The 12,185-nt window shown below is 26.1% G+C and overlaps 1 protein-coding gene across 1 annotated transcript in view; it reads right to left on the reverse strand.

Annotated features, from left to right (window-relative positions):
- Positions 1–8,911: 8,911 nt before the first annotated feature.
- LOC117174675 (RNA-binding protein with serine-rich domain 1) overlaps positions 8,912–12,185 on the reverse strand; it is a 15,595-nt gene continuing 12,321 nt past the window's right edge. The window contains exon 5 of the mRNA XM_033363971.1: positions 8,912–9,950. Coding sequence (XP_033219862.1) covers positions 9,643–9,950 — 308 coding nt within the window. The 3' untranslated portion in view covers positions 8,912–9,642. The remainder of the gene's footprint in view (positions 9,951–12,185) is intronic.

The raw sequence follows: 12,185 nt of genomic DNA on the forward strand, positions 1-12,185 counted from the left end.
TGTGTAAATTTTAATTTCCTCCGTAGGACAAGTTTGACGATTTACGAGTAAGTTTAGCGACGCGACGAACGCTTGTTATTTAAAAAGAAATTTTCTTTCGATGCCGGAGACTAAAATAATGTGAAAGAGAATTAATTATTAGTTGACAAAAGGCACTCAGTACTTTCCTGTGATATACATAGTAAATGATATGTAGAAAATAAAAGGTCGACTCTTTCGCCATTAAAATCCTTCTTTTTTTTTGTTGGGACGTAGCCAATTTTAAAAAGCGATTAAGAGGCGAGGATCTTAATTTTTAATGCGTTCTAGAAACTTTCGAACTTTTTATTGTTTAAGAATTGCCGTTGCAAAGCTTCCAAGATCAGTTTTTTTAGTGCATGTTTTGAGAAACTGTCGTTGATTGTGATATATTGTATTTTCGAAAAATAGACGAGGAAATCTCGAACAAATTAGCGAGTATCAAATTTAAAAGAATTTAAAAAAAAATCATAAATACCACTAAATCAGCGACAGTTTTTGGCTACTACAAGCTGGGCGAACCTTAGACCATTAATTTGTTTAGGATTAGGGTCCGTGGACCCACATTGCTCTTTGTTGTTTTAGATGAAACACTGTGTTATTAAATTTAGAAAAATTTTCTTCAACGGAGAGTGATGTTTTAACAATAAAGACGACGACATGTGAATAAAAATATGATAAAATTGGAAGCTTTGTAACGATGCTGCGCAGAACCGAGGGTAATTTTTGCGAGGACCAATCGCGATTCCCCGAAAGGCAATAAAAAAAATGCAATTCCTTCGTGAGTGTGCGTCGCGAATAAGTTTGTTTGTGCCAAAGGGTGTTTGTGACAAAGTCTAGATTTGTGTCGTCCGGTACTTGTTGCGCGAATTTTTCATTTCGGTTATCATTCCTCGGCAAGCTTTTCTTTCCGGTCCATTATTATTATTATTATTATTTTTTTTTTTTTACGAGAATCGGAAGTTTTTCTCGTCTTTTCAGTTGGCAGCCATACGCGTCGTTGTTACCACGAAGAGTCAATAATCGTAGATCTCTTGGAGGAGAAAAAAGTCTTCTGCGTGCCATGAGCCGGAACTACGTTCGTTTAAACTTTTGGGACCGCCTGTCGTTTAATTTGACCGACTCTTCGGAACTCCCACCAACCATCACGATTCGTTTTTACACTGTAAAGTCACCGTAAACAAATTGTATATTATTATATAATTATACACGCCTTGAAGATTGTAGATATTTTTCATCGATGCAAAATTATTGCAGTGCAAATGCAATGGTTATGTTCTTGTAGATATCGCGAGTATAAAGGAAGTTTTGTGTGAATAGGTTTTTTCTAAAATCGATTCTTTGTAAAAGGGTCTAATAATCATAGTTTCTATCAAAGTAGCAAGAACGCTTTTATTTTACCACCTTCCTCTCTTCGATAACACTTTTCGGTATTTTATAAACCGTTCTTTTTCCATTTCTTTTTAGTTTTATCCCCTTTTTTAATTTTATAAAATTTATTGCAAGAGAAAAACTCAGATTTAAGCCTTAGATTTAGTCAATTTAAATTAAGCAAGTTTGAATTCAGACCAACAAGCTTATGCAAATTATTATAAATTTCAAGCCTCAGTAGTTGAGCAGTTTGAAAATAAGTGTTTTTTAATCAAATAATTTAAGTATAAAATTATTAAAATTAGGCCATTTCAAAATATTCGAAATTTCACACCTGCAAGGGAAGATCGCTAATTATAAATTTAACAGGGTGCAAAAATTCCCGGTTCGCAACATTTTTCTTCAAATCTTCCATTTGAAGTAATAAAAACTTAATATTAATATTATATATTATATTATTCATAATATTTAAGCTATAAGTATTCAAAAATGAACCGTAACATTTTGGTTATAAACTACACTTCATAAATTAAAAGTTAAAATTATTTTTATTATAAATAGTTTTAAAATTCTTAAAAAGCTTCAAAATTTTATTTTAAAAAATTGAAACATCTACATGTGGTTTTACATTTACTAAAAATTAAAAATATTCTTGACAATTTTTCAGCACTTTAAATATCTTTTAAAATTATTCAAATTCTTCCTAAAACTTTTTTCAATCCTGCAAGGTTAAAAATATTTCCTTAAAATCTTCCAGATTCATTTTTGATAATTTTGGAAAGCTTTTTAAAACTCTAATTATTCTCTTAAAATTAATTTTTCGAAATAAAAAGTTATTATATAAATATAACTAATATTATAAATATTCAAAATTGAATCATTACATTTTTGTTATAAAAAAATTAGAATTTAATTAAAAGTTAAATTTTTTCATTTTACATAGTTTAAAAATCCTTAAAAACCTTTAAAAATTTATTTTAAAAAATTGAAACAACATGTGGTTTTACATTTACTAAAATTACAAAATATTTTTGAAATTTTTTCAGAACTTTAAATATCTTAAAATTATTCTTATTCTTCCTCAAACTTTTTTTAATCCAACCATCTTCCATATCCATTTTTGACAATTTTGGAAATCTTTTTAAATCTCTTGAACTATTCTCTTAAAATTAATTTTTCAAAATAGAAACTTTTATATAAATATAAATAAATATTATAAATATAATGAATATTGTATATATAATGATATATAAATATTCAAAATTGAACTACAAAGTTTTTGTTATAAACTACACGCTTCCTAAATTAAACGTTAAATTATTTTCATTTGAAATATTTTTGAAATCCTTAAAAAGCTTCAACGTTTTATTTCAAAATCTTGAAACATCTACATGTGGTTTAACATTAAATAAAATTTTAAAATATTCTTTAAATTTTTTCAGAACTTTAAATCTTTTAAAATTATTTGAATTCTCCCTAAAACTTTTTTTAATCCTGCAAGATTAAAAATATTTCTTTTAAATCTTCCAGATTCATTTAGACAATTTTTGAAATCTTTTTAAATCTCTTCAACTATTCTTTCAAAATTAATTTTTCAAAATAAAAAGTTATTTTTAATTTTCCTAGGAATCTTGAGAAAAATTTTCCTATTGTTTTAAAGCTTCTAATTTTTGTTATAAATCAGCAAAAATCTATGTTTTGTTTTAAATTAGGTTATGAGCTATTTGCACCGAAATCTCTGTACGAATAGCCGGATTTCGTAAGTATACTTGAACACTTCGTTTTAATTATATAAAATAATTTCCAATTTTATATTAATATTGAATCTTTTTAGACCTTCTAACTATGTTTTCAACTTATTCGATTTTTTTCTAGGAGTTGTAAGGCGTTCAAAATTTATTATACATCAAGATTCAATAATTTTACTTGTAAATTTAATTTTTCCAAATAGAACAATTAAAATTGTAACATTAAAAGTTTCGTATTTTGTTCAGTTTTTAACATTTGAGTTACAATTACTGATTTTACATGGACAACAATAATATTTCTATATATCAGGCAATTGTTATTTTTCTTAATTAAAAAGTTTAAAAAAAGATTAAAACAATTTTTTGAATTTAATAAAAGCCTTTAATTACGAATATATTATTTTGAAGTTATTTAAAAATTGAAAATATTTTATAAAGTTTAAATCGCGCGTTTACATTTGTGTAACTGATAAGACTTTCCAATTGAAACAGTTCAATTCTTTACGTTAAAATCTGAAAATTCTTAAATTTTTAACTGATTCCGAATCTCCTTGTAAAATCAATTATTATTCACTTGTTAATCTTTAATGTATAGTTCAATTTTGAAGATCACTATAATTTATATTTGTTTGATCAGCTAAAAAGGTTTTTTCATCCAAAATTGTTGATTTCAAAACCCTACTAATTTTTTAATTTTCAGGTCTTTAAAACTGCATTTTAAAATTATTAAAATGGAAAATGTACGCTTAAAACTTTAAATAAAAATTTTGCAAGGAAAAGGTTTTCAAATCACTCATTGTTTTGAAAAAGATAAAAAACCAAATGATTATTTAAAAAACCGTTGAAATCAAACTTTGGCAGACTTTTTTTCTCTAGAAATTTGTAAAATTTCAGGTCAAAAAATAAATTCATTGTCATTTTCCAGTCCAGCGGTCAATCTGATTTTATTTTCGGTTCGTAACTTTTGTAATCAAAACTATTATCAATTTTTCAAAGTCAGCCGCGTGGTTACGTGTTCGATTTTTGCTGCCTGCACACTTTTATTTATTAAGATTTTGCAAATATTTTTAAACAAAATTTTATTTTTTCAACATCTGATACACCTGATACTTTTCCATCAAAGAAATTTTTGCTTCGGTCAGTTTTTCAGTAAAAATAGGTATTAAAAAATTATTTGGATAATTTTTCAAGATGCTTACAGGAAATTTATAAACCGGCCGATGGACAGTTTGTAATAATAATACGTAATAAGCTTTCATTACAAAAATTATATGAACCGAAACCAAAATTCGCAATTGGCGGTATCTCCTTGTTAGTTGAGCAATTTGAAGTTTGAACATTTAAAATTGAGAATGTAATTTTAAAGATAAAGTTTATGTTTTTAAATTTTTGTTAATTGAAAGCATCAAAATTGAATAATCTGAAATTAAATTATTCAAGCTTTTTTGGTTTCAAAGGGCCTAGGCGGATAAGCGTGTAAAAATGGCCCCGGAGTTTAAATAATAATAATAATAAATAATAATCAAATTACCGAATTGAAAAATTCCCGACAGTTTATAATATGGCCGAATTTTTTTAATTGACGATTATTAAATTTTTTTATAAATAACAAATTTAATGGTTTAAATTCGGGAGTTTTATAATTCGAAAATTTTCTAGTACAGATATTTTATAATTGTAACGACTCAAAAATCTCGACAAATAAAATTCGCGTCTCTGTAAAATTCCCGAATAATACAATTCTCAAATAAAAAAATTTCAGAATACTTTATAATAATACCGAATTGGAAAATTCCATATTTCTAAAATTCCCGAATTATGAAATGTCCGAACTACAAAATTCCCGAACTAAACCATTTAAAATTTGTTATCAAAAATAATAATTATTGATTAAAAATACAATAATCAAATATTTTTTTGATTAAGTTTTTCAGTTTATTGTTCTTTAAACTAATAATTTAAAAAAATTACATCTAGAAATACCTTTTTTTTCAATTATTTTCACTTTAAATTCAAAAAATAATTTTAGAAGCATTTAAAATAATTTTTTCATACAAATTTTTTATTAGTTATATTCAATAAATAAAATGTATAAAAAAGATTGATTTAATTGCTTAAATTCGGGAATTTTAATATTAGGTAATATTATGAACTATTTGGGACTTTTATAATTCAGGAATTTTATTATTTGTGAATTATTAAATTCGGGAATTTTCAGTCCTATATAATTTATTTTTTAACACTCATAATTATAACATTTTATTAATAGGCACATAAATACAGAATTATTCTCATCAGCTAATGTTAAATTAGCTGAAATTGTATTTTTTATAATTAAAAACGTTTGAATTTGAAAACTTTAATTTTAAAGCGATTAAAATATGCCAACTTGAAAATAAAAAATAAATTGAATCTTTCAAAATCAGAGCTTCTGAAATTCTAGATTTTTTAATAGATCCTACATAACAAAATTATGACTTAACGTTAAAGCGGATCGGACAAACTTTTCTAAAATCAAAAAAGAAATTGACTTATTCTAAAAACTCTTTCGAAATAAATAATAATTTTAAATGGGAAACGTTAAAAATGAAAAAGTTTGTACTCAGGAACGTTGAAAATTAAACGAATGCCAATTTCATTTAAAACTGAAAAAAATGTTTGTCACAAAAAATTGTGATATTAAAACTTGATTATATTCAAACCCTAGAAAATTTCAATTATTTAAAGTAAATATAAATCGCTTAAAATTTGATCATTTTTTAATTGCTAATTATATTTAAAAAATTCAACCAATACCATTTTAATTGCAAAATTAAAATACAGATGTATCGATTTCGGAAAGCCTATTTTTTATCTTTTTTATTTCAAATTCAATTTTTAACTTGCAAATCTTCTATTTTTAAAATTCCCATAGAATTATTATTAATTATTGAAATCTTTCACTAAAATATTTTTCAATTTGAAATGATTTTTTTTTAATCTTCAACTAAAAATAAGACAATATTAAGATATTACATTGAAAACTAAACAAGAATATAAACTAAATATAAATATAAACTAATGGTTCCAATTTTTTAAAGTCTATAATTTTAAGATTTTAATTCCAAATTGCTTTATATTTACATCTAAACTGATTAAATTAAAAACTGTCTATCAAGGCTTTTAATACGAAATTATAATTTTAAACTAAAATTATAGAATTGTGCCATAAAAAATGTTGCAAAGCTTAATGTCCGAGATGATCAACATTTGTTGCTTGAAAAAATGTTTATTTTTCATCAGATTCAAATACATAAACTCACTCTCAAGGAGCTCCTGTTAGAATTTTAAAAATCCAACCATTAATTTTTTTTCAAACATTCTTGCTATAATAAATCTAAATAATTTTACCTGGCTGTTCATAGAAAGTGAATACATTTTTATAGTGTCGTGATTCAAAATTGATAGTTAGATTTTTGCAATTGCAAAAGGAGATTTCTGTAAGAGAGTGCATGCATTGGTATCTAACGTTGCATCTGATAACAAACAAATTAACACAATTACGCAAGCGACATATGTTTTAGCTTCGAAAAAAAATGTCAATTGGCCGAGTAATTATTTTGTGCGATTAATCAGAAATGATGTAACACTTATTCGTGTCTCTTGTTCTAAAGTTAAAATCGTATCTTAACTTTTTTGTTGTTATAAATTTCCACGATCAAACTTTTTTTTTTAATGTTTACAATTCAAAATGATTCAATCCTCGTTATTTAAATTAAACTTTCTTAAACTTGTTGGATTCATTTTGCGACTATTGTTTGGTTAAATAATTGTATTTATAAAAATGTGGGTAATTCTGGATGGCCCTTTTAATGGGGGAAAAAATTCCCGGTTCGTAAAAAATGTTCATTGTCAATATTAAATAAAATAATAATAATACTAATAAAAATAAAATACAAATTAAAGCACTCAAAACGGAACTCTTGAATTTTAAACTTTTGAAGTTTAAAAGTTTTTTAATTCAAACATTTTTTATTCAATTGCTTACTAATTTAAACTTAAAAAATGTTAGGTACTAACACTTTTCAATTGAACAATCTCAAATGAAATGCAGATAAATCGCAAAATTTAGAATTTTTAAATTTTGAAAATTAATGAGTTCAAAAAATCAGATCCAATTCTAAAATTACGAGTCCACGTTATCATTTTCAATGCTCTAAATTAAAGACTCAATGAACTTTCAAATGTTTAAAATTATAATATTTAAAAAAATTGTAAGCTACAAACGTTAAAAATTTCACTTCCTAAACTAGAAGTTAAATTATTTTCATTTTAAATAGTTTAAAACATCATTGAAAAGATTCAGAATTTTATTTCAAAATCTTGAGAGATCTAGAAGTTGTTTTAAATTTATTCAACTTCAACATTATTTTTAGAACTTCTAAATATCTTTTGAAACTAATAGAATTTTCCCTACAATTTTCAGAAAATCAGATTCTTTTTTAACAATTTTGGAAATCTTTTTAAGTATGCTTTCAAAATAATATTCCAAAAAGAAATATTGTTTTCGATTTTCTTAGGAATCTTGCGAAAATATTTGTATTCTTTTAAAGCAATTCACAATACTTAAAAAGTTTCTAAATTCTTTTTTTAAATCTGAAAAAATTGCATTTTGTTTCAAACTAGGCTGCGTCTGTTCGCACCGAAATTAGGGCACGATAGCCAAATTTGGTCGGTACACACTTCATGTAAATTATTTGAAATCATATAAAGTTTTAAAAATCAATTTGGAATTTTTTCAAAACTTTTAAGATTACTCGAATAGATACATATATACAAAACTGTTCTCATCAGATAATTTCAAATTAGCTAAAATTGTAATTACAATATTTATAATTAAAAAAGTTTAAAATTATATAATTTAAAAATTTTGAATTTAAAAACTTTAAATACAAAAGCGATTAACAGATGACAATTTGAAATTGAAAACTAAATCTGTCAATTTTATAATTTTGAATAGTTACTACATAACTAAATTATAACTTAACTTAGGAACGTTGAAACTTAAATTCAAAACCTTTAAAACTGCAATTATTTAAAGTAAATATAAATCGCTTAAAATGTGATACTTTTTAAATTGCTAATTATATTCCCAGAATTCAATCAGTTCAGTTTTAATAGCAAAATTAAAACATATGCAAGGGAAAAATTAAAAATAATTTAGCGTTCAACATGCAAATTCAAAACTTTTAATTCAGAATTTTAACTTTCAAATAGTTTAATTTTTTAACAATTCCTATATAATTATTACTAATTCTTGAAAATTTCCAATAAAATATTTTTCAATTTGTAAGCATTTATTTCCATAAATCTTCAACTAAAAATAGGACAATTTTAAGATATTACATTTAAATCCAAAAAAGAATACAAACAACAATGTTGTAATATGATTCCAATTTTTTTAATTGTACAATTTTAAGCTTTTTCATTCCAAATTGTTTTATATTTAATTACAAAATTGTAACGTTTAAAGTTTAAAAGCTCTTCGAAATTTTAAATATTCAAGCCTACACAATTCAGTTTCAAATTGTTTACTTTCAAATATTAGGTTTAATTTTTAACGTTAAAATCTGGAAATTCTTAATTTACTTACAGATTTATTTTTAAAATAATTTATTTATATTTGCAGCTAATTCGAATTACGTGGCCACTTATTAATTGTAATTGCAAAAGGAATTATTCCATGTAAGAAATCATAAGATTTACAAAAGGTTGGAATCCTAAAATGCAGAAAATTGATGCATACAACTTTAATTTCCATTTTTTACAATCTTCACAGTTTCCATACATCTTTATCTACTATATATAACACTTATCTTTTTGTCCGGTAAAAATGTCGAAAAGGCTTGAATTTTTTTTTTGTCACACGTCATTTCAAAGTTGATTCAAAAACTACCCACCGTACATTCACCTCGAAAAAATACGACCGAAGCTTTTAAGTTCCATCTAATATACTCTTAAAAATAGAAATACGCATTCAGAAATGATTTAAACATTCTTCAAATCATTTCACAAGATCGAACGGAGAAGAAAAAAAAAGTAAAACCATTGAATTAATTCCCCTGAGAAAAATGCAGACAAATGTTAAATTTAATCCTCATCACTCATTCGTCTCATACGCGTTTCAAAGTCTATTTGCTAAACACTATTCTAGAATTGCAACAAGACAATTACCTCAAAAACCCGTCGTTATACCTTGACTTTTTTTTTTACTTTAGACTTTTCATAATGGGTGCGAAAATAAAGACATATCGGCAATGGAAATCGTATTATATTTCTGTGAAAAGTGGTGTGTTGCGAGTGACGTCCATAAAATATGATCATGTCATGGACGATTCCCTTGTTCTTTTTCTTATGAGTACCAACGGTTAGTAAGAACCCTTGGAATTATTAAACTTAATATTATCCAACTCGATCGACAGCTGCGCGAGGTTCGACGATGTAAAAGTCCCCGAAAATTAAATTATTATCGTGAACTACTGGAACTGGACCTGGTGTAACGGCGATGACGATGTCGAGGGTTGTTTTGGGGACTTCTTGAGCGCGACCTGGCCCTACGACGAGGAGGCCTCGGACTGCGTCTGCGATTCATCATTGGAGAACGACGTCGATAACGAGGTGGCGAATTTCTACCACCGCCTCCACCACCTCCACCTCCTCTCCAAGGCATTGGTCCCCTTCGACCTAGAGCTGGCGACATTCGGCGCATCGGAGGTGGTCTTGCCTTCGGCAATAATACAGGAGCGGCCGTAATCTCTTGGCCATCGATTTGCCCTGAAATAAAAATAAACCATTTTAATATCGCACTCGACGAATTTATTAATCCTTCTTCAGGCCTCCACCACAATCCACACGTGCAGCGCACAGTGGAGAAAAAATGACTTTTTTTTAAACATTCAATTTAGTTTACAATTTAAAAATTTTAATCTTGGGTCGCATTAAATTGAAAATAATTTTTATTTAAAAGCACTTATGCAATTTCAATTTCTTTGAATTTTAAGGGATCTATTTTTAAAGTTTTACAATTTTTCTATTGCCCCGATACTAATATGAAATAACTTAATATACAAATTCTCTTTTTTTTAAATCTCTTAAATTTTGAAAACTTTGAATTTATTTGTGACCACTTGAAAAAACGCTTGTTGTGAACAATTATCGACAATTAATTAGGTCAAATACTTTAGACCGATTTCATTTGAAATCAGACAGGGTCCTACACTTGAAATCGCAAAATCTTTCGAGGGCGAAATCTGTTGTTTTTAGATGCAATTAGACGGTACGTATTTTTCTGATTTGCAAACAGATTTTTTTCTAAATAGTGATGCGTATTTAAATTATGCGCCGGAAAATTGGAAAAAGTTTCAAAATTAACAAAATGGCAGCAGTTTTTCTGAAAAGTTAAAAATTGATTGTCTCGAAAAACCCACCTTTCGATTTTTTGTTTTGAACTTGTACTTTGAGAATGAAGATATCTTGTAAGTTTGATGCTTGCTAAATAACTTTTGTAGTCAGAAGAATTCTTTTTTGTTACAAACGAATTTTCTACTTTTTCCTGGAAACGATGATAGATGTGAAAAAAAAGATAAAAGTTTGAAGTTATACTTTTTTCATCTTTTTCAAAATTTGAAGAAAATAATAAAAAAAATTTTTTTAAAAACACTACCTTTTTTATTTTTCTAAATATTTTTTTTTCTACTAATAAAAGAAAGGCATCTTAGAAGCATCATGCAGGCTAAACCTAATAATAATATAATATAATATCTTTATTAGCCTGAATGTTATAGAGGTTTAAAGAAAAAAATCGGGTTATTTGAAAAACAAAGCACAACCTTCAAATACGCATCACTATTTACAAAAAAATCTGCCTAATATTGCCTAATTACCTCTAAAAAAGAATATAATTTTCCCTCGAGGGATTCGGCGATTTTTAGTGTAGGGCCCTGCCTGATTTGAAATGGATGCAGTCTTTAAATAAAATACTTTTTTATTTAAAGTCCAGTTAAGTTATATCAGAAAAAGGGTCATTCAGGTTCAGCTTCAAGAACCGAGCTCTTCCAACTGGGATTTTTTTTTCAAGGGATCGATTAATTAGGACAAAAAAAATCTTTAAAAAAAAGTCCATTTTTTCTATTTGACGTTCCCGGTGCTCGTTAATAACATGAAAATTATTGAAATCATCTAAGTTTCATAGAGTAACATTATTTAAAGATATTCCAATATTATATAAAAAACAACAAAATTTGATTAACAAATTATTTGTTGAAAGAATGCTTTTACGAGAAATTTCTTCTTGAGATTATTACTATTTATAATATAAACAAATTTAATTAAAAATAACATTAATCAGGCATATTTCTGCAGAAAAATTGGATTTTTGCTGTCATTTTTTTAATCAGGAAATTTATGCTAATTTTAGAAAACTTCATAGATTACTGATTAGTTGATAAATTTTATTATGTTTTTGAACAAGTTCAAAAAACAAATGCATGGATAAGGCATTTAGCAAACGAAAAAATTCATTTTTTTCGAGAACAAGTTTTTTAATTAGTAACTTCATGATAATTTCGGAAAAAATGCATAATTCATTGATCAATTTTATGACTTTTTAAAACAATTTTAATACACAAATGCATTATTGGGGCACTGGTCGAAGGAATTTTTTTTCGGTGTCAGTATTTTTAATGGGGAAGTACATGATCATTTCAGCACAATTCATAATTAGATGATAAATTTTATATATTTTTAAAGCAAATGCACTATCCTGAAGCGACATCCTTATTGAAAGAATGGAAATAATGAGAAACGTAAACTGAAAGGACGGCAATTGAAAAAAAGCAGCTTTTTCGTCAACAAATGCCCAAGTAATGCATATGCTTATTAAATTTGTTTAGAACATCATAGAATTTATCAACTACCAGGTGTATACATATGAAACCGGTATTTTTTCAAGAAAAAAACACATTTATTTCAAGAGAATGATAACAAATATTTTATTCAAAGTATGCGCCC

The sequence above is a fragment of the Belonocnema kinseyi genome, chromosome 6, assembly GCF_010883055.1.
Source record: "Belonocnema kinseyi isolate 2016_QV_RU_SX_M_011 chromosome 6, B_treatae_v1, whole genome shotgun sequence".
Taxonomy (NCBI): Eukaryota; Metazoa; Arthropoda; class Insecta; order Hymenoptera; family Cynipidae; genus Belonocnema; species Belonocnema kinseyi.